This window comes from Carassius carassius, chromosome 31 (assembly GCF_963082965.1).
Source record: "Carassius carassius chromosome 31, fCarCar2.1, whole genome shotgun sequence".
NCBI classification, from domain to species: Eukaryota; Metazoa; Chordata; class Actinopteri; order Cypriniformes; family Cyprinidae; genus Carassius; species Carassius carassius.
In genome coordinates, this window is record NC_081785.1 from 3753511 (window position 1) to 3781162 (window position 27652).

Consider the following 27652-nt stretch of genomic DNA (forward strand, 5'->3'; position numbering starts at 1 on the left):
ATGGTTATTTATTCCTCCTCTAAAACAGTTTAGCTTTATGGCTATTATAGATTTTAAAAATACAAATCTATCTGTGAATACCAGTCTTTCATTTCTGGTATTACAGTAAATCCCGACTTTGTTTCGTAGTATTTTAATGTGATATTTAAAGGATGTTTTATTTCAGCTGTAAATCCAGTTATTTTCACAGAGTCGATTGTTGCTGACAACAAAATTTCGCAACCGTGATCTTAGAAACTATAGCGTGAATGCAAGACAGATTACAAAATAAAAGTCTGTCTTTGCTTTGTTTGGGTCTTGCAAGTCTTGACACTACTGCCCCCATTTGGTCTTTATATGATATATTATAAGAATATATTTGATCTGGTTAACACGATAAATAAATGATTATTTATTTCTGCCCTTTCCTTTGACTTTACATTTTTTTTATTTTTTTATTTATTTTATTTTTTTTGCGCAGTAATAAATCTAAGGAATTGTAGAAGATGCATTTTTACACTGTACGACAAGTAATCATATCAAAAACGACTAAACATGTAAAAATGCCTGTTTTACAATATTTAATATTTTAAGATAAGATGCTAATATAAAGCATTTAAATAATCAAAAGAAGAGATGCTTGTCTTTGTGTATTGTGTCTTTACATTTTCAACAAGATGTGTATTACAGACAAAAGTATATGTATAAAGTGATATGAAAAATTTAATAATATATTAAATGAAATACAAATAAATAAATCTTAATCTTATTTTTAAGTTCTAAATTTTATGTTCTAAGGATATGAATTCTATTCCTTCATTCACGATTTTATGCTCTTATTTGTTACGAAAGTGCCGAATCTGCCGATGTGAAGCAGCGGGTGTCTGTTCTGTTCTCACATGTCCTTCACATCCTGAGCGCTGATAGCTAAGGTAGTAGCTTTACTGTTTTGTTTTAATTTGCTTTGCTTTTAGTTTTAATTATAGTCTACAATTTGTTTATTATAAAGCGTTTATTAAAGTACTTATTTATCGCACATTTAGTGTTATAGATTACATGTTATACGCTGAAGCTAATAGCTAATGTAGCCACTCAACATCATCACACTCATTGAACTGTGAGGCCAAAAAGAACATGTTTATTTAGGCGGAATTTCTGGGTTAAATGCTCTTGGTGTGAGTAATGGTATTTCATTTTATCCACAGCATCCCAATTTATTATAACTATGGCAGCTCAGGTCAACGAATCAGACCAGATCAAACAGGTAAGACACATTTATTGTCTGCTTCCAGTTTTGAAATAATTAAATGACTATTTAACTGTCCATCTTCGTATTTTGCAGTTCAAAGAATTCCTGGGAACCTACAATAAACTGACAGAGAACTGCTTCATGGACTGTGTTAAGGATTTCACCACAAGAGAGGTCAAGCAAGAGGAGGTGTGGGGTTTTATTGTGATCACGATTATTTCTTCAAGATATCTTATACAGTGGCATGCGAAAGTTTGGGAACCCCTTGCAGAATCTGTGAAAATTGTAATAATTTTAACAAAATGAGAGATCATACTAAATGCATGTTATTTTTTATTTAGTACTGTCCTGAGTAATTGAGGCACTTAAACACAACTATTAAAAAAGGTTCAAACATTCACTGATGCTCCAGAAGGAAACAAGATGCATTAAGAGCTGGGGGGTGAAAACGAATTTGAAGATCAGGGTAAATTGTACTTAATTTGTGTTCCGGGAAACAAACAAGTATCTTCTGTTGCTTACGAAGGGTAGAACTAAATGGAAAAAATATATATTTCAAAATTTGGCCATCTTTATCGTGTTTAAAAGTTTTCACCCCCAGCTCTTAATGCATCTTGTTTCCGTTTGGAGCATCAGTGAATATTTGAACCTTTTTTAATAGTTGTGTTTTAGTGCCTCAGTTGTCCTCAGTGTGAAAAGATGTATCTCAAAATCATACAGTCACTGCTAGAAAGGGTTCAAATATGCAAAGATGCTGGAAAAGATTTTTCTGAAGAACAGTTCTCAGTTTAACTGTTCAGAACAAACAAGGGACTCATGCACAACCATCACAAAACAGAAAGACAGTCGTGGATCATTCAGGTAACAGCACACAGTATTAAGAACCAAGGGTTCCCAAACTTTTGAATGGGGTTATTTTAATAATTTCTGCAATTTTTTTGTGTTATGGACTAAATGTAAACATCTTTTATGTACAATATCTTACTCAGGACAGTACTAAATAAAAAATAACATGCATTTAGTATGATCTCTATTTTGTTAAAATTATTAACATTTTCACAGATTCTGCAAGGGGTTCCCAAAACTTTTGCATGCCACTGTAAGTCCTTTTGAAATAAAAATGAAATTATTAATCAAACTGGATTCTGATGTAACTTTCCTTTCCAGACTTCATGTTCTGAAAGCTGCTTGCAGAAGTATCTGAAGATGACGCAGAGGATCTCCATGCGCTTTCAAGAATACCACATCCAGCAGAATGAAGCGTTGGCTGCTAAAGCCGGTTTGTTAGGACAGCCACGATAATCATCAGCTGCTGGACTGAACTCCCGACCATTACGCCAGGCTCTGTCTATTCCAGCATGGAGCAGGGCTCTACAAACTGGAGCCGCAGGGCAGAGGACGCAGACACTGGGAATACTGCCAGAAGTCCTGTAACGTCTGCTGGCTCTGGATCATTGGGAGTTTAGTTCTCCCAAAGGACAGACACTCTCGTTTTGACCATTATGTTGGTCTTCCATAAAACATGTTAGTGTGGTTCAAAATAAAATATTAGTCAACTCTTAATATTCAGTCTCGTTTCGTGTATAATTTAGCTAATGAAAAAAAAAAACTTTAAGGTAATCCTTAACCCAAAAATAGAAATTTGCTAAATTTTCGCACCCTCACACACCATCTAAGAAATGTAGCATACATCATTACACCAGTCCTCTGCAGTGAATGGGTGCCGCCAGATTTAAAGTCCAAACAGCTGACAAAAGCATCACAAGAAATCCACATGACTCCAATCTTGTTGAGTGAAAAGCTGCATGTTTGTAATAAATCCATCGAGGCGATTTACCTTTAAACGGTCACTTCTGGCCAAAATATCAGTCCTTAATCCATAATAATGCTTCCTCCAGTGAAAAAGTCCATCCCCTGTTGTCCTCTCACATCAAAATCCACCAACATATTATTACCGTTTTTGCTTGATCTGTGCATATTTCTCTCCTGATTCAGGCAAGATGAATTTTTTCACTAGAGAAAATTTTATAGATTGTGGGCTGATATTTTAGATTTAAGCAAAGAAGTTAAAAGATTGTAAAGATGGATGGAACTGATGGACTGCAGTCATGTAGATTATTGTGATATTTTTATCAGCCTTTTACTCTTAATTCTGATGGCACCCATTCACTGCAGAGGATCCACTGGTGAGCAAGTGATTTAATGTTACATATCTCTAAATCTGTTTTGATGAAGAAACAAACAAATCTAACAACTTAGATGGCCTGAGAGTGAGTACGGTTTCAGCAAATTTCCTTTTTTGGGTGAACTATTCCTGTAAAAGATGAGTTCTGTGTGGATTTTATTAGTATTACTAGCTAAACGAATCTCAGAAAACAAGGCCATTAAAGTCATAATTTAGTCAAAAATAATTACAAAAAAAGAATACTTTTTATTGCAATTTTGCATTGTGACATTTCAATGAAACTCAAGTAAAGGTAAATTTCCACATGGTAGTATTTGTTTATACTCTCATATGGATTTAATCTTTTTAAAATAAATGGCATTCCAATTTGGAGGAAAATACTGATAATGTCCATATTTTGTCCTAAAAATACAGGAATGCATTTTTCTGCCAAATAAACAAATAAGGTTAAAATGTGCACCATGTTTTTGTGAAATAGTTAATAAAGAAAGAAATAGCAAGAATATTTCTGAATATTTCAAAACTTTATTAGAAATGAGAAGACCTCTTCTTATTTTACATAAAGATACAATGGCTTTGCTCAGGAACCTAATGCCTTCATTTCTTCATCCAGGAATCTGTAAATAAACTGAAGCCACAGGGAAGCGATTTTCACAATTCCATTGCAGTGAATTAATCAATGCCTAAAGCATAAAATGTTCAACATAGTCTTGGGTCATCACTCTAGACAGCTTGGGTTTAGGTTCCTAAACGGTTGAGTATATACAGTCTAAAGATGTGCTAATGCTTCTACCAACTTGACATAGAAAAGGAAAATATACAAAGATGTACGGCTTAAAAATAATAATTTTTAGTTTGTGTAAAATGTATTTTTCAAATACATGGTTTTTTGAAAGATCTATTTACAAAAGGAACAGTAAGAAACCCCTGGGCTCGAACATACTTGTGGGAGAAACAACTCATTTATTAAATTGGTCAAGTCAAAATGAAAATGAGAATAAATGATTAAATAATAAAGTACCAGAAAATCTGGAATAATCACGAATGGGGGAAAAAAAAAAAACAGGTCACCAAATTCTGGTGTTCCATCAGGGGAGCTTCAGGCCCAAATGGATAAAGAAAATGGGGGAAGATGCGGTTTACTGCACAGTAGTTACCCAAATTGTGACGTCACATTCAAAGGTTCAAGATGACCCAACAAAATTCTTAAATTTTGTACCCCACCGACCGAACCGAATGTAGGATGATTGTGATTCTCATCTTGTAAAAAATACAAAAATGCTGTCCATGGACTGAATAAATATATTTAACAAGTTGCAAGATAATACCTTTATTTTACACAAAAATTTCAGCTCTAGAAATCTTTCATTAAATAACTAAACGGCTGTGATATATACTTTTTGAAATTTTTCATACTAAAATAAAAACTCTGCAATTACATATAAAAAGACAAAATACACTTGCAAAGGAAATAAGTCCACTGAAAACAGTTTTATCTCGTGTTCCACTGTAAACATGTTCTGTAGTTTTTTTGTTTTCATTTTCTTAAAAAGAGACCACAAAAATAGGTTTTGCATAATTCTCTGTGCTCGCATGCTAAGACAGAAGTGGAAGACGCCAGCTGCAGTTTTCAGTAAACTACATTTCCTTTTGCAATTGACTTTGTCCTACTTTACCAAAAAAGGGCACTCTGCTGTAGCACATGTACTTTGGCAGTTCTGATGGAACAAGCGCATTCCAATTGACCTTTCTTTGAATAACCAAGTCCAGCTGGTTAAGGTGACCTTTACCTAGGGATCTGAGACAATGTTCTTACCATGTTCTAATAGAGGACCTTACAAATGATTTACTACTGCATCCGAATCCAGTCCCTGCTGTGCAGAAGCAGTAAGAGGAGGTTTCTGTTCAGCGTTTGTAGAGAGCGAAGTGAAAAGTGCCATCGTATTCATTCTGGATGGATAAATTGTAAGCTTTGATTTCATAGATTACATTCAACCCCTTACGTGGAGTCCGTTCCCTTGTACACAGTGAGCGAGAGGAGGCAGGATCAGTTTACAAAGTGCAGAATGTGGGAGTGGCCAATAAGGATCAGAGACGTGGAGGCGGTGAGCAGTCGAGTGCTATTGGCTGCTTGCTCTGGCTCGTCAGTATGCCAGTGTGTCTCCGTGGAGGCAGCAGGATGCTGAGAAAGCAGAGGAGGGGCGGGGCAGGGCACGGGCGTGACATCACCTGCACTCGACTGCCACAGTGTTCTGCGTGGGGGAAGCTGAAGACGGGCTCATGCCTGTGTCGGAGCCTGATGATGTGGACGCTGTGGTGTGGGACACTGTTGATCAGAAATCAAAGCTCAATAAATCCCAAAACAACAGAAAGTGAAATATCTGAATGCTTAAAATTTTTTATGAACATTAAGTACAAAATATATATTATTTTAAAACCTGATGAACAGAATAAATATCAATAGCTATTATTATTATTACCGTATTTTTCGGACTATAAGTCGCACCTGAGTATAAGTCACATCAGTACAAAAATACCTCATGAGGAAAAAAACATATAGAAGTCGCACTGGACTATAAGTCGCATTTATTTAGAACCAGGAACCAAGAGAAAACGTTAACGTCTACAGCCGCGAGATGGTGCTCTATGCTGCTAAGTGTAGACTACAGGAGCACTGAGCAGCATAGAGCGCCCTTTGGCGGCTGTAGACGGTAATGTTTTCTCTTGGTTCATTTCTTTCAGTTCATGTCAAATTAATTTTGATAAATAAGTCGCACCTGACTATAAGTCACAGGACCAGCCAAACTATGAAAAAAAGTGCGACTTATAGTCCGGAAAATACGATATAAAATTAATAACAACAACATGAATAAATACAAAATAAAAAAATGACTAATACTATTATTATTATTAAGTTAAAGGTCAATAATTGAAAAGACAATATTTTATTACGAACATTAAGTACAATTTCCAAATTCTTTAGCCCTGAACAGAATAAAAATACAAGTTTTAATGTCATTAATAATAATAATGTTATAAATAATCAATAAATACAAATTCTAATTTGTATCAATAATAATAGTAGTAGCAGTATTTTTCAATTAACAAATTATTATAAAGCAAATTTACCTTCTCTTTCCTTCTTTTTTAACCTTTTCCGTCTCCTGTCGATGGAAGCCACTTCAGACTTGAGTGACATGTAGTACTTCCTGATTTCCTGTAGCTTCTCTTGCAAGAATGAAATGCGCTCAGTACTCGACATGTTGTCCAGCTCAGCTGTGAAAAACAGAAGCAGGAACCAGTTAGGACAGGTTGTAAAAGTCTCAGAATTCATATGAGACTACAGACACTTCAGCTACAACCGAAATGTGTCACATTAACTTTTGGTAAAGTCTATAAACTTACTCAACTGGCAGGACCACTTGTTTGTGCGGGGGGAAGGGACGCACTGCTTCTCTTTGTGCTTGTCTTTCTCCATGTCTTTACTGTTAGGAGAAACCAGACCGGGTGACCGAGAAAGCTTCTGGCTCTTGGGAAGGATGGAGTGCTTGACTGGGGTTAGCTTATTAGAGCTGTCCATGGCTGACAGGTCCTCACTGTCACTGCTGTGACCTGGAGACATACAGCGAGAGATCTGATCAGGTTTGAGTCTAAGACAAAAAATATCAGTCATACACAATTAAAGCCATTATTGGTCACAAATAGAAATTAAAGTTAAAACGTTTAGCTTTGAACATGAGAAATGAAGCAGAGGTTAATCAGACAGCCAAGAGAAGTGTAACATCACATGACATCAGTCAAGTTAGCGAAACCATTCTCTGGTATCATCATCTTGGACTCTGTTCTCTTTCTGCCAACCTTTGATTAAATCAAATACATTCAACTTTTACTGGATTTTTTTTTTTTTTTTTATAAACGTGACCTAGGAATTGTAAGGAATAAAATAAAAATAAAGCAATGAATTAAATAAAACAATAACTTTTTAAAAAAGTTTTAGTTTTTAGAAATTTTAGTTTATAACAAACAACTTATAGAAAAAGTAAACCCTGACTTGGACATCAATCCATAAATGCATCCAAGGCTTTGAACTTGCATCAAAACACTCACCTGCTCCATTCTTCTCAGTTTTACATACAGCGCTTGAACGTTTCTGGCTGCGTTTTTGCTTCTTGGCAGACAAGCCAGTAGTGCAATCCAATAACCTTTTCTGACCTGAAAATGCAGATTAATAAAACAAATAAGAAAAACTCAGAGAACAAAAGCTATCAAAAAAAGTCTTTGCCATAAAAATAATGCAAATTTAGTTCTAGTTCTCACTTTTTTGTAGTTTTTGACATTGGATAGATTTTTTGGATACACGTTTCATTAGCTGAAAAACCGATACCTTGTTAAACAACTTTCCAATCTATTGAACACACTTGACTTGTGTCCCTCAGAGTCTCATTGCCAGTAATTATGCCGGTAGTCAAATAGCTATTTTTTTCCCAATTCAAACATTACTCTTTAAAACCAGGTTTCAAAAGTCAACTATTGTTATTATCTTAAATGTGCATCAAGCTTTCACCTACCTCTGTCCTTTCCATCTCTATCCTGCAGTGAGATGCTAGAATTGCTTGAACTTGCACTAGCATAAAAACTATTAGTTGACTCATTCTCCCCGAGCCCCTCCTGTGATTCTGCCACACTATCCACTTCAATGGTGGTGTCGCTCTCACTTTTAGTGCTGTGAGATTCGTCCGGGCTGGGGGCAGAGGATGGGGAAAACAGGCGTGGAGGTCCCACTGCTGCCAGGACATGAAGTTGGTGGGAAGACTCTAGAGGCTGAGCTTTCTCTTCCTTCATCATTAGTAGTAACTCTTCACCAGAAGGCCTGTCCTTTTCCTCTGGATCGTCAAGGTCCACTTCATGGCAGACCAGTGATTCAGGACCGATTTGAGGCATCATTTCCTCATTTGTGGTTGTTGTTGGATCCTCAAGCTCTGGGCAAGGAGGTTCTACCCTGAGGTGCTCCTCTCTGGTAAGAGCAGGCATCTCAGATTTCATCTCGATAGCTTTACTGGGAGATGATAATGTTGAAGAAGAGTGTTCCTCAGGTTTCTGCACCACCTCAGTCTTCTTCTCAGGATCAGGTTTCTTCTCCAGCGGTGGTGTTTTAACTAAAGAAAGCATTCTTCTTTCTTCTTCCATGTCCACATGGACTATCCTTTCCGGCGTTAGCGGTTCAGTTAATTTTAATTCAACTGCAGAGTTTTGTTGTGACGGGCCGAAGTCCTCTGTTGCAGAGTCTGTGTCCGAGGTCGTCTCCACATGTGTTATTCTTTCTAAAGGACTATATGGTTTTTTCTGGGGTATCTTCCCAGGTTGCAGAGGAGTGGAGGGTTCCTCTGTCTGAGTGTAATTACCAGCTGCAGGTGTTTGTGTGGGAGTCTCTGATCCTGGTTCTTTCAAACGAGGCTTCTTCACTCTCGGTTTTGGAGAGCCGTCATAGGACTCAACAGGGAGCAGGGATGTGTGTTCCTCGGGTTTGCTCTCCCTCTCCTTAAAGTTGGGCATCTCCTGAGGGCTGCTGGGAAGTTCAGGCTCCGTCTGCGCAGGTTCTGGCATTGTTCTGTCCTCTGGGAGATTCTCAGCTGCCTCTTGTTTTGCTGTCGGGGGTGGATAGGTTGTCTCGGTCCATTCCAACTTCTTCTCAGGAGATTCCTCACACTCACTATCATCTGAGGAGTTCCCTGAATCTAAAGAAAATATACATCGCAGTCAATGACCATTAAAGTTAACCATCAAGTATGATGCTTTACACTAGTGATGCATAGACGCGTTGGACAATAAATGCCATCATCTGTGTTTTCTGACGTATCAGAGACGATTTAATTTAAAAGGGGACAGGAAAAGGCATTGGGCCGTTAGAAACTTGTGAAGTGATGAAAATCTCGAACACTATTTCATCTGATTTTTTTAACCTGCAGTTCAGCATAAGCTCACCGTTTCATACATCTCAGTCATATCCAAGTTAACTTCCATATGACAGCTGGCCTTTCATTTCATATCGAGAAACGGAGATATAGAATATATGTTAAAGAATACAATTCTTTTAAAGATGCGTTTTAAAGCAAGGTGGCATAAAATAAAAACCATCAAGTTATCAATTTCAGCAGGTGTTGTTTTTCTATCGATTCAAAGAGATGGGAGCTGCTCTCACCATTAGATCCTCTATCCGAATCAAACATCCCAGATGTTCTCCTCAATCGCCGACGAGGGGTACCTGTCCAAACATTTACAGTTAAAGCACTAGCCAAGGTCAGGGGCTTTGGTAAATTCTGGTAGAATGTGTACAATGAATACACTATTAGATGCTTTAGATAAAAAACATATGCCAAATGCCTAAATAAGTGTAACTCATAAAAGTAGTAATGTTCAACAAACCCCACCAAGCTATTAATCTTACTACAGAAACTAGAATGTTTGTCATCACATGGAAAAAGGCTGGTTTCTGTTTCTTGTGACAGTGCACTGGAAAAAAATGGCAGCACCATATTACTACCTTTAATTACTACCTCCAATTATCAGATCTGAACTTCAGCTGCAAGATTACACAGGTTATAGACAGCTTTTGACATGGACATTCTTACCCTCTCCATTTGGCAAGGTAGAGGCATCTGCTGGCCTTGAGGTCTTGCTGCTGGATCGACCCTCGCTGCTGGGGGTCTTGGACACACTACGGGAGGTGCTGGGAGGGGTGGATTTGAGTGGAGGACGACCTCGACGTATCACTTGTTTGACCTGTTTATCCTCCTCTCCATCTTCTTTATTCTATGGTGAAGGGGAGCACAAAAGAACATTTTTTCCCCAAGGTTCTCAAAAGATAAATCTCATTTTAGTTTTTAAGACAGATTGCCACTCACCTTCACTTTTTTCTTTTGTTTTCTCTTTGTTCCACCCTTATCGACAGGCCATATTATTCGATCGGCCTTGATCCATTCATCATATCTGTTGCAGAGACAAAATGCCTTGAATAATACTGTCATCATGCACAAGGTGAACAATAAATAACCCTTTCAGTCTTCGTGAACATTCTGATCCTTTTAAATGAATAACGGACATTTAATGCATGCTGTCTAAAGAGTTCTGAAATCTAACCAATGAAATAACATATTGGAATCTCTATTGGTAACAGACTAAAATGTTATGATGTGAAATTGAAGCTGAGGTTAATCAGACAGCCAAGAGAAGTGTAACATCACATGACATCAGTCAAGTTAGCGAAACCATTCTCTGTTATCATCATATTTGACCCCAATCTCTTTTAACAAGCCTTCAATTTTCAGCAGAACTTAACAGTATATACAGTGGGGAAAATATTTATTTGATCCCCTGCTAATTTTGTAAGTTTGCCTAATAGAAAAAAATTAAGGGTCTGTAATATTTATGGTAGGTTTATTTTAATGGATAGAGACAGAAAAAAAAAAAAACACTATAAAAAGGTTAGAAATTGATACATTTTACATTTGCAGGCAAAATCCAGTCATAATTTTCAAATGTAGTCATTATTTAGTTGTTATAGCCTTTTCATATGTCAAGTAAATTAAACATTAAAAGACACAGAGTCACATCAACACCTCACCTAGTATTCCAGCCATAGTAATGTACCAGGTACAGAACCTCTCCATTGTCTGTCTCTGTGTTCCTGATGTTAGCTTCATAGATTTTCTGTGTCTTCCCCTTGCCGTATCTCACTTTGATTTTAGTGCCAGTCACAGAGTCCTCACAGCCGTCATCCTCCTCCCTCTCATCTCTGTCAACCAAACACAAACGATTAGATTCTTCATCCACACAGAGATTTTGAAAGGACCATATCATCGAAAACAGCACTTTTGTTGTTTGGAGCAAGTAAGATTTGGGGTCAGTTAATTATTTTATTCAGAAAGAAAGCATAAATTGTGTCAGTAAAGACATTTACAATGAAACAAAAGATTTTCAAACACATGCTGTTCTTTTGGACTTTCAAAATGTATCAATGAATACTAAAAATGCATCAGTTTCCACAAACATTAAACAGCACAACTGTTTTCAACACTGATAAGAAATGTTACTTGAGCACCAAATCAGCATATAAGAATGATTTCTAAAGGATCATGTGAATTTGAAGATTGGAGAAATGAAGCTGAAAATTCAGCTTTGCCATCACAGGAAAAAATTACATTAAGATAATAAAATAAAATGTTTTCTATTCATTTGTAATAGTATTTAAAAACCTATAGTTTATAGAAACTAAGCTGCGGATTTGTTCATAAATTACAAAAAACCCTGCCATCTCTATCACAAGCACATCAATGTATGATCACCCATATTTGCATATCAGCCCATAAATGGCAAAGCGGTGCACTTTGATGAAAAAGTATTTTTTTCAGGCACTGAAGACCCCTTTGGCAATTTTAACAAGTTATTTGAAGTCCAACTGTAAAGACATTAGTTTGTAATTAGACTTTGAATAGCAAAATCTCAAAAAATGGCCCCTTTCAGGAAAAGGTCTCAAAGAAAAGTGTAAGTAACTATGAACTTACTAATGACTTCACACCATTTCCCCTGTTTAAATGCAGAATTTAATCAGACAGCCAAGAGAAGTGTAACATCACATGATATCAGTCATGTATGCGAAACCATTCTCCGGTATCATCATTTCTCAGTCTGCTGGAACAGGTTCAAATACAGAATTTCATGCCTTATCACATGCATTACAGTTTTAAGAGAACCATTCCGAGTTTAAATGACATTTGGTACAACATTACAGGATTGTACCATAAAGTTAATCAGGACAGCAAAATATTTAACAGGTTAAAAACAGATGATGCTGACATACCGGTCCCTGAGTCTGGGTCTCTCACCATCCTCTTCCTCATCTTCATCATCCTCCTGTTCTTCATCATCAGTATCTTTATCAGACTCCTCAAGGCGGTGGCTGTGACGTTTCCCAGGGGTCTCCTCATCGGATTTCTTTTGCTCATCTCCGCTGTTCTCTCCTTCAGCTTGCATCTCCTCCTGTTTCTTCTCCTCCTTTGGTTTCTCCTGCATCACAGGCTCTTTCGCCTCTACTTTCACAGGGGTTACTGCACACCGCCGCCGGCCCTGAAGAATCGCAATTACAACCAAGATATTTTCGCTAGTTTATAACAAGTGAAGAAAAAACATTTATATAAGTGACGTGACATACAGCCAAGTATAGTGACCCATACTCAGAATTCGTCCTCTACATTTAACCAAAGTGCACACACACAGCAGTAAACACACACACGCGTGCGCCAGGAGCAGTGGGCAGCCATTTATGCTGCGGCGCCCGGGGAAATATATAAAAACGATAACAATATACATATTTTTTGGTATTTAAAAATAAGAAAAAGCAGCAAATTACAAACACAATAAAATAAAGTTAATTTATTCAGCTACAGTAGGTTTTTATTTAACAAATATTACAGAAATTGATTACACTGTAAAAATAAAACACTGCAGAGTCTTCCCTGTATCAATGAAACATGAACTGAATCTTATTAAAGATTCAAAAATGATCCAGTCAAGTGCAGCGAGTGATTAAGATTAATAATGACAGACAGCAGCAGGTAAATTAGACTGCAGGCCCTTTTAGATCAACAGCATCAATATACTGAAGCACATCCAGTTTTCACCCAAATGTTTACATTTATTTAACACATACCCAACTGTGTTTATATGAAAACACATGAGAATGTGAACAAGGTGAACTGTTCCTTTAAATGCAGAATGTTTTCTGGTTTAAAAACCATCAGAGTTGGGCAGGCTTCTGGTGTGAGGCGAGAAGAGGTTTTTGAATGTTGTTATGACATTGCGTTGCTCCTTTTATACGGGAGGGGGGGGGGGTTGGGGGGTGTTAATGTCATGTCTGCCAGCCAAACCATATGCTTGAAAGAGAACCCCCAATAACAAGAATTCCTTTTCACAAGTCAAAGAGGCGCATCAGACAGCCAAGAGAAGTGTATCATCACATGAAATCGGTTCATGAAAGCGAAACCATTCTCTAATATCATCATGTGCATTTCCTCCAACTCATTCAAGGACAAAACACATTTGTAATGTAAGTGTTTTTGCTCTGCAGCTGGTAGAGCAGCTGAGAGCAGCCCAACAGAAAGACAGAGACAGACACTCACCCTGGGTGAGCAGATATCTCTGTGCTCCTTTTCGCTCTCAGCATCTGACTCATCAGCTTCTGCCGCAGGTTTTTCCTCACTAGCTCCAAGCTCAGCTGTAACCTGCTGTATCATCTCGTCTGGGTCTTCACTCTCTTTTTCCACAGTCTTAACACACTGCACTTCCGGCTGGCGGTCCGGCCGTGGCTCGTTGTGGTGCACTGTCCTGAACTGAATCTGAGCAGAGCGGCAGTACTCCTCAAATCCGTAAAGGTACCTGAGGTTAAAGTCAAAGGATAAGTAATGTTATATTTAATCACCGACATTATCAATGTGAGTAATTTTCACCAAAGTGAAAATATAGGCTTCTCTTTTTTTAAAACTCAAGCAGAGGTTAATCAGACAGCCAAGAGAATTTTAACATCACATAACATCAGTCAAACTAGCGAAACCATTCTCTGGTATCATCATATTTAACCTCATTCTTGTTTAACAAGGCTTCAATTTTCATAAGAGCTGGGTTAATTTTTTTATTTAACCATTTCATGAGTTAAAATTTAACATTTCTGTAACAGTGTAGCAAAGTCACCTTCAAAGTGGAAAATTGTCTCCATTTGCCAACGACACAAAAAGTGTGGCTGCTGAGTAAACAAATATAGTCCTGTACAGCAGGAATAGTGAGAGCATGCACTTACTTTCTGTAAGCTGTTTTCACATTGTACGAGGCAGCAGAGTTCAAAACTGGGATGCCAAGATCCATGTAGATCTGTTTCCAAATAGAGCCACTTTCAATCTAAAAAAACAATAAACCATCTCATTACACAAGTCTTTCTGATGACTAAAAGCACTTATTCTTAATGCACAGAGCTGGTAGTGTCATATACATTTGTCTACCGCACCCTGATCAGATAAGATAGCTTAGAGAAAAATGACATCTCTCGAACAAGCACAACTGTTTTCCAAATTATCACCTCTCCAAACCTCCAAATATAATTACCCTCAATAAGATTCACAGAACATGCATTTGATAAACAGGCAATTTTTTTTTTTAACTCCGTCTAGTTCCGTGAACTTCATAAAATCATTCAGCGGCCACTTTTGCTTCATATTTTTGGCAAGGTCTCACTTCCCACTTGCGGAATACAATAAACAGATGGTGGGAGCACTAAGAACACTCACACTGTCACAGCCTCCGTGAACATGCACCAGTCGGAAGAGCTTGAAGAGGTTGAGATCCTTGTAGCCAAGCACTGGAGGTTTGTTAATCGGTGTCCCTGGAAGGAAAGCAGAGGAAGAGAGAAGTGTTAAACTGAAAATGTGTCTTACAGAACTTGTATGAGATTTGTCTATGAAAAAAATAATAATAATTGAACTTTTGAAGCCACAAACACAAAGACTATAAAAGACATGCACCATGATATGCGCCATGTAGTCGCCCCCATGAAAATTGTTAATCCTCATTCCCACAGTGATTATAACACAACTGGTGGTTTGCAGACATTACCTCTGTCCTCCATGAACTTATAAAGCTGCTGAAGAAAGAGGTCCCTTTCTTCTGGATCTGGCTCATCATCAGGCTGTTTAAGAGAAAGAAAGTTCAACTTATGAATTTGAAGTTCAGCAAAGATGGAATTATCTATTATAGTACAGAAATGTACATATAGTACATTACATATAGTACATATACAGAAATGCTAAAATCCACTTTTAGTAGCAAATGGGAATTGTGAGGAATTTAACAAGTCTGATTTCTAGTTCCTTATCGATTCTGTTAAAAACCTACATAAACGCAATGCTTATTTACAGATTAAAAGGGAAGTCTAATGCGGTTTCATGCATTCAGTTATTTACACTGTTAAAGAGTTGGATTCTCACGCGAAGTACGGCGAATGTTTAAAAAAACGATTTGGATGTATAACAGAGTATTTTTGTGCCAAATACACACTTCCTGGTTTCTTACAACTTTCAGAACGTTTTTTTTTTTTTTTTTTTAAATTGTGGCTCCTTATTACGTGATGAAGGGTGGAACTCTTTATATGGGCACTTCTGGAAAAGCGCACCATTTATACATTGACCACAGTGAGAGCGCGTCCATCGACATGGAAAGATAGCCTTAGGGGCCGTTCACATATCGCATCTTTTGCGCGCACAAGTTCGTTATTTCCAATGTTGGTGCATGGCATGCGCGCTCATTATGGAAGCGACACGTAAGTTTCACGTAACAACGTTGAAAACTCAGCCAAGATGAAGGAACAGCTGTTCATAGCTGTATATGGATTGCCATTTTGAAATAAATTTAGTAGCAGAGCTACTGCGAGCGATTTTTAGTGCTGCAAATCCATTTATCCTTTGCTGAAATTTCCGCGTCTTCATGGAGAGAGCACGTCATGGTTGCTTAGCAAAGGCAGACGCCTCAGGGGCGCAACTGCCCGAGCGCTTTGGAAAGAAGGAGAAAGCGGCGCGCCTAGCGTTTTCCACGTGTTTTTAGGCACGATATGTGAACGGCCCCGAAATCGGCGCGCCTAGCGTTTTCCACGCGTTTTTAGGTGCGATATGTGAATGGCCCCTTATTCAGCTTCCCAAAGAACCCAGCGTTACATAAACAGTGGATGCAGTTTGTTTTTAGGGGCAGCAACATGTTTCGCAAGTGTGTTTGTTGATGAACATTTTATAAACAAGGCCCAGTTCGACACTGGATTTGCACATTGTTTGATACTGAAAGATGGAGCGTTCCCAGCTATAAAAGATCCCGGTCATGATTAGGAACTGCAGACAGTAAGAGAAACTGCATCAAATGTCTGTGTCCACACACACACACAAACGAGCCCATTTTCCTCATTCAACTTTTTTTTTTAAACATCACTTTTTTAGAAGTTTTGTCAGTTTTGATGTTCAGCTTTAATTACATATGTCATAAGAACAACCAGTCAGTAATTACACAAATTTAAGTCTCACTAGCATTACATATACCACACCGCAGCAGTTGTCAGAGTGGGATGTGACTGTCCACTCCTACTGATTCATAAGTTCATAAAAAGAATCAGAACATAAAGTCATTAGTTTCCGAATGGGATTACACTGATCATACTATCTTTGTAGTTGCATATAAGCATACATAAAACAGCAGTGATGGAAACAATGACATTTTAAAGCATTTTAGTAAAGGCACTTTACAGAAAGAATTAGAGCTGCATGATTAATCGTTAAAAGATCGCGATCTCGATTCAAACACCCTCTCAATCTCATTTCTAAATGACAACGATTCCCCGAGTTTGTTAAACCTTTGACAAAGTTTTACCGGATCATTCAAATCTGTGTTCACACTGCTGACACAGAGAGAGCAGTTTGGTTAAGAAACATCTTCACAAACTGTCATTTCAACTACACAGTATTAATTCTGTCTTACAGTCATTTATATCATCACAGAAATACTGGGATAAAGTTTATAGTTCAGATATAAACATTGATGTCTATCTGGCAGCGATCAAAATAGACCAAATCCCCTTTTGAAAGTACTGAGCTTTAAATAACATTTGTGTCGATTGCACTGTTTCACCACTAGGTGGCGACAAGTGTCTTAATGTATTTGTCAATGAATACATTTTTCTTTCAAGAGAATCGTTCAAAAACGCTGATTCATCCAGTAATGAAACGAGTCAAGTAGGTTTATGAGTTAGTCGTTGAATCAGTGATTTAAACAACTTTTTAATCATTCTAATATAAAAAATTGGGGTTTTAAATATATTATATATACACTATCAGTCAAATGTTTTTGAACCATAAGATGTGTAATGTTTTTTAAAGTCTCTTCTGCTCACCAAACCTGCATTTATTGGATCCAAAGTACAGCAAAAACAGTAAAGTTTTGAAATATTTTTAAAATTTAAAATAACTGCTTTCTACTTGAATGTATTTTAAAATGTAATTTATTTCTGTGATGCACAGCTGTATTTTCAGCATCATTACTCCAGTATTCAGTGTCACATGATCCCTCAGAAATTATTTTAATATTCTGATTTGCTGTTCAAAAAGCATTTATTATTATTATTATTATTATTATGTTGAAAACAGAGGAGTAGATTTTTTCAGGTTTCTTTGATAGAAATTTACCGTATTTTCCGGACTAGAAGTCGCACTTTTTTTTCATAGTTTGGCTGGTCCTGCGACTTATAGTCAGGTGCGACTTATCAAAATTAATTTGATATGAACCAAGAGAAATGAACTAACAAAAAAAAATTCCGTCTACAGCCACGAGAGGGCGCTCTATGCTGCCAGAGATGCTGCACAGTGCTCCTATATTCTACAATAAGCAGCATATAACGCCCTCTCGCGGCTGTAGACGGTAATGTTTTCTCTTGGTTCTAAATAAATGCGACTTATAGTCCGGTGCGACTTATATATGTTTTTTTCCTCGTCATGACATATTTTTGGACTGATGCGACTTATACTCAGGTGCGACTTATAGTCCGAAAAATACGGTATGTGTAATAGAAATATTTTGTTATAAATGTCTGTCACACTTGATCAATTTAAAGAATCCTTGCAAAATAAACGTATTAATTTATATACTTGTGATAATGATAATAGTAATAATAATAAAAAAAAAAGAATCGTAGGAGAATCGTGATCTTCATATGAGACCAAAAAAAATTGTGATTCTCAATTTATCCAGAATCGTGCAGCCCTAGAAAGAACGCACAATCAAGAACTATAATGGCCAAGCAACCATATTAAATATAAAGTTAACAAATGGAATATTACATTCACAATATATCAAACATCAGAATTCACAGCAATATGTTTAACTATCAAATGCACTAATTTACATTCCATTCAAATTAAACAGGGCTTCCTTAAGACCGATTAGTTGGCAGCCCACCAAATAGTCGAAAAAAATGTGTAGTTTTACACATCCAAAATTTAAACATAATCCAAGTAATGGCTTTCTCAAGACAAAATGCATTAATAGGAAAAGCAACCAATCATTTCAAACTAATTTTTCCACATCTATTTTTACATGCTGGCCTTTTAACTGTGCAACATGCCTGACCTTCTCCAGCTAGGAGAGAAGATTCCTTGAGATGAGCTCAGCTCCACCCACCATCAGAACTGGCACACCTCCACTGGGCCAATCCCACAGCCTTTTCACAACCAAGGGAATGAGCAGTTGCCATGGGAACATGTCAGAAAACCAAGCAAATGGCCATTTGTCCAAACTCAGGGAGCAGGAATAATGGGACATTGTTGTCCAGAGTTTTGGCACTTTCCCAAATGCTGAGACCATTCAGTGGGATTAATCAAGGTGTACGAGAACATAAGATGTAAAGGGCCACAGGAATTTCTTCACAAATCAACATAAATGCCATTACTGGGATTCTCTCAATCGATACAGTTCATGGCCTCATATTGCCTCAGTACGCAGCTCTTGCAACCCCTTTAATCAGAGCAATCACTACAAAACTACATGCCAATCACTGAGCCCAAGAAACAAGGGTCCAAGCAAGAGCATAAACTGAAACACAGAGTCAAAATGGAGGAAGAAATAAACAAGAAAAAGAAAAGTTTGATAGACAAGGCTGCAATTTTCCAACACCACTGAATACATCAGCAGCACACCGAAATCTTTTCATCATTTGACAAATTATTTAAACTTTTAAAAGAAAACCCATTTCAAGATAAAGAAATGAAAATGACTGGAGTCTTACTTCCTCTGGTTCTGGCTCCTTCTCCTCCTCTTTGCCCTCTTTGCCTTCACCATCCTCATCTTCATCACTGCTAGAGGATTCAAGAATCTCACTCAAGTCCACTTTCCAGTTGTCAGGGACCTGTCTGGCCTGTAGAAAGTGCTGTGCTGCTTCAAACCCTGGCAAGAGAACAAGAAAGAGAGCATAAGAAATCATACTCTGACACTTAAGTCACTTAAGTCAATAAAGGATCAGCTGATCTTGGGTCTCGAACCTTTCCTGTTTGAGCATTCAGGCTTGGAGAGGGTGCCAATATTAACCTCCCGAACATCTTTGCGTGCCACTGTGTGACTGCAGAACACAAACAGTGATAAATCAGAGAAAGAACAAAAATATGAAAAATTTCTTATTAAACAAAAAAATTCACCACTTTAAAATCAAAATATTAACATTAAAAATCTTGTACAATGACTTAATGAGCAAGGCTAACAGACATGGAATAAAGGAAACAAATATTATTTTGACCTCATGGGGTCTTAAATGTCAAAGATACTTTTCAATGTTACTCACAATTTTGAATCTGCAAATGATCGCACTAAACATTGGTCCTTTTTGACAGTTAGGTCATCATTGCAGCTCGGAGATATCACCTTCAAACAGAAAGAAAATATTAAAACTCAAAAAAAAAAAAAAAAAAAAAAATCAAGTCTTTACCAACATAGGAGTACCATAATCAATGAATTCATTATTAGAACTGAAAGGCTTGAGTCTTCATTGACACAAAGATCTATTCCGTTTGCAACATCTTTTTCAATTCAAAAGTTCTATTCAATACATAACCTTTGCAATTACCAAAAGCAAAAAACTGCATCAAGTACTATCCAACAGCAACAATACAACATCTCCTGAATGGCTCGGTCTACATTCTTTAAAAATATTCTCATGTCCAAACCAGTACATGCAGTTTTTTGTAGGACTTTTTTTTTTTATACAGAGCCCAATATTTTCCATACAACAGTTTCAGACATTTTAACATCAGTGAGCATGTTTACATGCACACCAGTAAGCTGATAGCTCACAAATATCAGCTTATTAAAATAACCAGTTTTCCCTGTTTACATGCACATCAGTAACCTGACAACGCAAGTATGCTGTGTTTACATGACTTCATTAATAAGTCCAGTTATTTCCCTGTAGTTACGTAAAAATATCATAATTTGCGTATCGGACTCAGAATATCCCATAAATTTGTCAGTTGTGATGTTAAATTAAGCTTGCAACATGTTGGAAAACTTACAGCTCACATATTATCCTCTCGTGCAGTTATAAACGCAGCATTGTGACTGAACCCCTTCTACTTCTGCTGCACGAGATGAGAACACATTTTAATAATTTTCCGAGTCATGAAAAAGTCTGCTTTTGTGATATATTTCCTTCTTTCTTTACTGCAAGACATTTGCTGGGTCTAGATGTGCTTAAATCTGCACTAACGATGCATTCCTGTCATGTATCACACATGCTCACTTCAGTAAGCGAGTTAGTGTGTTTACATGCCATGCGAAATCGGAGTAAGAGGCAAAAAACTACCTGTTGCGACTGGTTTATGCATACGCTGTTTATGACCTTACTCCGATAAAAGAAAACAGGTTACCACGTTTACATGACCAAGTGCGTTTTCGGCTTAAGCATAATCAGCTTAAGAAAGTGCATGTAAACGCACTCAGTGTAATATCAGACGCATCAGTCTGATCCCCAATCACTATAGAGGACTGCTCTCATAGCCATAGAGACTATGTTTATGCTGATTTGATGGTCCAACAACCTGTCACTAAGAACTGTTGTTGTATAGAAAAGCAGTGTGAATATTTAGCAAAATATTCACTTTTTGTGTTCCAAGGACAAAAAGCATACAGGCTTGAACAGTATGAGGGTGAGTAAATAACGACAATTTTTGAAAATCTAGTTACTCCATGCATAACAGTCTCTCTAGCTTGTTTTAAAATCCTATACTTAAGGTGTTGTAATTGAATCAAGGACTCACCAGGACATAGTGCCAGGAATCACTATCTGAGCCACTCTGAACACAGGCAACTTTCCCCAAAAGATCATCATTTAACCTCCTCCTGTCATCTTCGTCATCTTCACTCGATGAAGACTCCTTTTCATCTTCTGCACTGCATTGCATCAAACAGAGCACTAACATTTGAAACATGCTCCCTTTTCACATTAAAACACTGATCAGAAAAGCTAAACTGCATTTTTACATATAGAAAAATTAATAATGGAAACTGAACAATAATGTTGCCAAAATAATGCTTGTACCAACTCAGGATCCAACTGGGAATCAGGATATTGTGGTTTCTTTAATTCAAAGCATGTTATTTGTTTTTTTTATAAGGACCTAAGTGTAACAGCTTGAGAGCACAACAACAAAACTGAAGTATACTACAAGCTCAGTATGAATTATGCTACTGCACTTATACATCAGAGGTCAGTCACATATAAAAATCTTAAGGGTACATCAGAAATGGCCTGTTTAAATATAATTGACAGAAAGAATGTGCAAAGATTATCATAAAATGAAGCTAGAACTGTTGAGTGAAAGAACCCATTATTTGGACTGAGAGGAATTTAACAAAGAATAATATTCATATATATTTGCTACATAAAGTTGGATAGCACAAAGAGGAAAGGACCGTAAATACTCACACTGCTTGAGAAGACCTTCTACCTCGATTTGTCTTCTTTCCAATGACTGGAGTGCCAAAGTGCTCTGGGTTAGTCAGGGGCAGTTGGTCCAAAGTCTGTTATAGAGAGAAATGAGCAGAAAAAGAAATTAAGAAAATAAATGAGAGGGGAAAAACAGATAAGTGTTAACCACAACACACATGATGCAGACACCTTAACACCTCACCTCACTCTCTGCAAAATGTCTTTCGCCTTTAAGACACAGTGAAGTTCTTCTAAGGGTTTTCTCATCTCCGTCATCAAAAACTGTAGCATGAGGAGAAAAAAAAAAACTTTGAAATATAAAAAACTTTGAAATATAAATTGCAAGTTTAGTTATCAGATTATCTATTATAGGGTCTGAGAGGGGTTCGATAAGAGCAACTCAAGGGAGATTTAGTCAGCCATGTCTGTACGTACCCACAGTGTACCAGCTGGCATCTGTGAGTTTGCTGATGACAGCTTCGCTAAGTCTACCCTCTGGGCTCTTCACTTCCACTGTTGAGCCAACCTGAGACCAGATATGCATAACATTATGATTTTTCATGCAATAAACTGTTGTTGCACAAATAGAAAGCAATTTAAAGTTTTATTTTAGAACGAAACATTATCTATGTGCTACTATATAAAGCACTTTTGCCTTATAATTAAGAAAGTGAACAAGTTGTACAGTTTCTTTAAACAACAATCAAGCCCTAACTGTACTGGAAGAAAGTTCAGTTTGAACATTGTTATAACTGAGCAGTATATTCTTATAAGTGTTGCATGAGTAAGAAATAACCGGGCACGTTTTAAAAAAAAAAACATAGGAAACTTGATTTGAAGTAACTGCAGAGCCAGTGTCCAAAAAGTCTCTCCTACCCTTAAGGGTCCTTTGACTTGGTCATCTTGTACAACTTGTGAGGTGCTGTCTCCTTTAAGCACAACCTGCAAACAAAAACGGTACAAAATATAGAAAAAGATCACCAAAGCATGATGGTGTGAACAACACAGATGGGAAGACAGTAGCAGTATGGTTCAGCGAAGGTGAAGTAATCTGGTTGTGTAACAGATGTCATGTTCTTCATGATCTCTCTCAAACAAGCTTCTTAGAGAGTGCCTAGAAACACCATCAAGAGCAACTACTTCACAACTTCACGCAGCATTGTGCATTCCGATCGCAGTCTGACTTGAAGCAGTGCATGCTGGTTAGAAATGTTGTCCGACTTGAGATGGCGGCGGGAGTGTTTCGAGAGCAGCCGGCTGACTCAGCCGCCAGTTTCTCCAGAGCGGCTGCAGGAGCGCGGATGACGACACAGCTGTTTCACGATTGGCCAGATCCACAACATAACAACGATCACGTGTGTTTCGGGGATTATTCAACATTTGCAGTTCCAATAATGGACACAAATCTGTGTTTTTAGAACAGTAAAAGTTTACGATTATCACGATTATCATACAACACAGATAAAAGGCATATATAACCCACTTTATTCGTATTTAAATAGTATATGATTATGTTGAACTTTATTCTTGAAAATATGGCGCTGTATTAAGCAGTATGTAAAATGTGATTCTGTTGCTCATGAAAACTTTTCTGAAGCGTCTGTGTATTTTGCAAATATTGCATTTAATTAACTTAATCTGTGATAAAGTATGCAAAGACCACGTGAATGTCACTAACGGGAGCGGAAGGTGTCCGGCTTAACGGCTCTGTTTTCAGCTCCGCCCCCGACTGCAAGCGGCTACTCTCGTTGATTGCTGTCTGTAGCCGAGCTTCAAATCGAACGCACCCAATGTGCAACACAAACTTCAGACATGTGTTGCTCCATTTTACCCCAGGCTGTCTTGTTTCAGTCTGTTAAATATCAAAAAATGGCCACAAACCAAGAGAAAACAAAACAAAACAAAACACTGATGGCGTACAACAAGGTTTTGAGAAACAAGTGTGTGGATTAACATTAAAACAACATACTTAAGACTGGTAGGTGCTGATCCCAATGAAGCCATTTGTAAGCTTATTGTTTGTTCTCACAACAGGAATGAGTTTCCAGCTTATTGACTACTCTATATAGAAAGATGGACATTTTGCACAGATGATACTTGAATGGTCTGTGGAGCTAGTACACAAAGCAGGATCATCAGCAGTATCCTGGTTTTCCTTTGAGAGTCTGCTTATGTTACTAAATCTTGCAGTGTGAAGTGCATCAAACACTTCTCCATTAAAGCAATACAACCCTTTTATAATAACAAATCTGCACATAGTCACCAGCAGAAAATGACACTTTTGTTTATCCTGTGTCATTTGACACTGGCTTGACAAATAAGATGCACTGCACTCTGAACTTACACACACATATATTTTTTTAACTTACAGAGAAAGCTCCAAAATGATTGTTAGATGATTGACGATGCACATTTCAAGAACTGTTTAATTGGGACAAAGTTTAGAAAGCATACGTTTCAGAGCAATACATATACTATATGGCAAATCGTAATTGTTTGATGCTTATATTATCGCAAATGAAATTGTGTTATCGCCCAGTGATATAAAGTTGGATATATAGTACAACTTTTTCTGCCTGTAGTTTATACTTGCATATAACGATATATACAATATATTACATCTCATCTTGTTTAAATAAAAAATAAAAAAAATGTAAACAATATTGTCACTCAGTGATATATTTAAAATGCCTGATAGCGGACAATGCATGACAGGAACTATTTAACAGGGACAAAGTTTTTAAAGTATAGGTTTCAAAGCGATATATACTATATAGCAAATCTTAACTGCATGATTGAGTGATGATCATCACAAAATGCTAAATATATCATCACCCAGTTACAATCTGCTAAATTGCAACTATAAAGCATGAAGATATTGAGATATCACAGACATTACAATCATGATTTGCTGTAAAGCTGCTTTGAAACACTGTGCATTGTGAAAAGCACTATGCAAATAAAACTAACTTGACAAGATTAACGGACTTATATCAGACTGATTAAACTTACCTTAACTTTCAAAATGCGTTTAACAGTCTTGATTTTTGCCTCGCAGAAGGCACCGCGGTACTTCGCGCTCACATCCGTCCCTACAGTCAGGTAGGCAGGTTCATCTGCTACCTGTGGACAGGGTAAATATTATTAAGGTGCACAGACAAATTCATACCAACACTTTCTCTCTGCATATTTACGGTAAAATAAAGCATGTGCAAAAACATCTAAATAATTATTTTAGAAGTAACAGCATTCACATGTTATGAAAATTACTATTTTGGTTATTCTGAAAGCACTCATACAGTCTAACTACGTCAATCACTGAACTACTGAGCTTTTCTTATAACAATTTCTGTAATAGACACATTCATATGTGATTTAGTAATTGAAGTGTTTTGTTCCAGATGCATGTTGGGCTTCATTTAGGGAGGCGTCGCATATCACAACTGCAGAGGATCACAGACTCACCCTCATCTTGGTGGCTATTTGAGGGAGTCCAGCTCGATTGGTTTCGACTGCTGAAACAGAACAACACACGCATAAAGAAACAGAGTCACGATCTGGCGCCATGTGCTAAAAAACGTGTTATATGTATACGTGTGAAAGATTTGACAGCACAAAACAAATACACACAACAGAGAAAATGTTAAAAGCCAAGGGCTAACGCGGCTAGCCAGTACGTTACTCGTCCTTCTTTCTTCCTTTCAAAATGATCAAATAAACAAGACCAACCCATCAAAACACGACTTCAACTGCCTCAGCGAGATTTTACCTCAAATCTGAGCCACTCACGAGGTCTTGATGGTGTAAAAACAAAGCACGGAATCACTAAAGGAAAACATAACCTCTTCAAACCCTGCGTGTTTCCTTCCCGCTTCACTCGCTGTGTGTGTGTGTGTCACGTCGCCATCATAGCTCACACAGACACACACCGTCCTGCACCATGTCAGCCCCTCCACCATCCACTAACCCCACATTTATCACATAACCCTGTATTTGCCGAAGTACTGAGTTCAAAGAACGAAAAACTGACAGCTATGATGGTTATTGACGCCTGTCAATCAAATTGTGGCGGTTACGCTAAATATAGTGAAGCTGTTATGGCGATTTAAACTGTTCGTCGGGTTAGTTCCGCAACAATTATGTGAGACGACTTTTCCCTTCAGACGGAGTTGCAAGTTTTGGGCTATAAACTGGTCGGTTTTGAGTGGTTGGTTAAAGTAAAATTCGTCGGATAAATCCCGGATCCTGTGAAAAAACAAACCGACTAACGTTAGGCTCTGCCATTCAAATTTTTTCCCTCTTCGTCGCCTAAATACCTTCGCTGGAAACCAGGCAAAAACGGCAAACATGACTGGATTACTGGCGAGTTTAAATAAGACGGATGTGAATATATGGGTTTAATGAAGCGAAATCGGTGTTTGGGTGTTGTGTAGAAACATAAATATGTACTTACATGCTCCTTTATGACTGCTTCAGCTCAGCATTCGACTAGATTGCAAAGGCATAGACGAAATAAGCTGTTGAGCTGAGGTTGTGTTTCTCGGATCCCTATTGGCTGCCGTGGCCACAGTGGGCAAATTCCGAGCATTGCGATTGGCTGCCCGCTAAGCAAAATCCTATTGGCTAGACTGAAGCGCGTAAACTGATTGCTCAGTACGAAAGAGGCGCTGCGAATTATGATCTCTTATTGGTGTTCTTTGATTCTCACTCTTTGCAAATACAATAAATCCAGCCTGGCCTCCGATTGGCTACATGTTTCCTGGTTTGCGCTGTCCGCGGTTCTGATTGGTCGAATTGACTCAGAAGCGTCCCGACTGCGAATCCCATTGGCTGGAGGGAGGTACGGAAACAGAGCTTCATTTCAGAAGGAAAGCCTCCGCTCAGTCTGCTCGTGTCGAAGCGAAGAGAACATTCGCCATTTTGTACCCAACGTAATTATTTTCGCATTCTGGACTCGGAGCCCGTGAGATTTCGTGGAGAGTCCCGTGACTCTTTTCGTCTGCTTATCTAGTCAGACCAAGTAACCTCAGCATCGTTAACTTAAATGTGTTCTTTATATGCTTTGTATTGCAATTGTTTTACCGCTAAATCGTTTTAGACTCGGTCGTGTTGAAAAGGTCAATTGAAGGCAACGGTAATGGCGTCTTTATGTCGTTGCTCTGGAGAGCGTGACGTCAGGGTTTTGTTAACCACGTGACGTGACCGGAACTGAGCGCCACATTAAGCACGTGAGACAAGTTCAGAATCAGAATGAGCTTTATTGCCAGGTATGTTTACACAAACGAGGAATTTGTTTTCGTGATATAAGCTCCGCAGTACAACAGAATGACAGCGACAGATCATTAAACACATAATAAAAGAATAAAAAATACAAAGTAGATAAGGAATGACAATATACAAATTGACAATTGTAGGCAGTTTTTTATTTTTTATTTAATGCTTATTCACTGACACCTGCGTGATTTCAAATTACAATGCATGATTACAGTGTTATTGAAATACTCGCTTAACGTGACATTGAACTATTGTGATTTTGAATAAGAAATGGAATAAGAGAGCATTTTGCCTGGGTATTTTAATGTTTTAAGGGTGTATATGATCGATAAGTCACATGCTTATGGCGTTAATGATTATTTAATGGTTTGATTTTAATGTATAAATATAATCCATATTTGTGCAGTGTTGACCC

The 27652-nt window shown here is 37.7% G+C and overlaps 2 protein-coding genes and 5 non-coding genes across 9 annotated transcripts; 1 reads left to right on the forward strand and 6 right to left on the reverse strand.

The window, feature by feature from the left end:
• Positions 1-825: 825 nt before the first annotated feature.
• LOC132112004 (mitochondrial import inner membrane translocase subunit Tim9-like) lies at positions 826-2791 on the forward strand. 3 transcript variants are annotated; one of them, XM_059519602.1, is made up of 4 exons: positions 826-911; positions 1185-1243; positions 1322-1417; positions 2396-2791. In XM_059519602.1, the coding sequence occupies exons 2-4, from the start codon at positions 1205-1207 to the stop codon at positions 2528-2530; spliced, it is 270 nt and encodes an 89-aa protein (XP_059375585.1). In that variant the 5' UTR covers positions 826-911; positions 1185-1204; the 3' UTR covers positions 2531-2791. The 3 variants fall into 3 exon arrangements, with proteins under 3 accessions (XP_059375585.1, XP_059375586.1, XP_059375587.1); XM_059519603.1 differs by having other exon boundaries at positions 842-904; positions 1183-1243; XM_059519604.1 differs by lacking the exon at positions 826-911 and adding an exon at positions 1035-1096.
• A 1127-nt stretch (positions 2792-3918) lies between these two features.
• LOC132111358 (AT-rich interactive domain-containing protein 4A-like) lies at positions 3919-26876 on the reverse strand. The gene is made up of 25 exons (XM_059518579.1): positions 26417-26876; positions 25429-25478; positions 24976-25086; positions 22840-22905; positions 22399-22489; positions 22166-22245; positions 21961-22055; positions 21293-21425; positions 19822-19901; positions 19526-19602; positions 19273-19430; positions 15072-15144; positions 14747-14841; positions 14263-14360; positions 13589-13844; positions 12271-12536; positions 11035-11205; positions 10316-10400; positions 10043-10223; positions 9613-9675; positions 7982-9148; positions 7521-7625; positions 6819-7025; positions 6543-6689; positions 3919-5739 (listed from the first exon to the last, which is right to left on the reverse strand). The coding sequence occupies exons 2-25, from the start codon at positions 25432-25434 to the stop codon at positions 5639-5641; spliced, it is 3912 nt and encodes a 1303-aa protein (XP_059374562.1). The 5' UTR covers positions 25435-25478; positions 26417-26876; the 3' UTR covers positions 3919-5638.
• On the reverse strand, positions 7168-7249 carry LOC132112180 (small nucleolar RNA SNORD53/SNORD92). The gene has a single exon (XR_009424920.1). It is a non-coding gene; the product is annotated as a small nucleolar RNA SNORD53/SNORD92 (small nucleolar RNA).
• Positions 10622-10703, reverse strand: LOC132112179 (small nucleolar RNA SNORD53/SNORD92). Its single transcript, XR_009424919.1, has one exon. It is a non-coding gene; the product is annotated as a small nucleolar RNA SNORD53/SNORD92 (small nucleolar RNA).
• Positions 12014-12095, reverse strand: LOC132112182 (small nucleolar RNA SNORD53/SNORD92). Its single transcript, XR_009424922.1, has one exon. It is a non-coding gene; the product is annotated as a small nucleolar RNA SNORD53/SNORD92 (small nucleolar RNA).
• On the reverse strand, positions 13394-13476 carry LOC132112181 (small nucleolar RNA SNORD53/SNORD92). Its single transcript, XR_009424921.1, has one exon. It is a non-coding gene; the product is annotated as a small nucleolar RNA SNORD53/SNORD92 (small nucleolar RNA).
• Positions 13962-14043, reverse strand: LOC132112178 (small nucleolar RNA SNORD53/SNORD92). The gene has a single exon (XR_009424918.1). It is a non-coding gene; the product is annotated as a small nucleolar RNA SNORD53/SNORD92 (small nucleolar RNA).
• Positions 26877-27652: the final 776 nt, after the last annotated feature.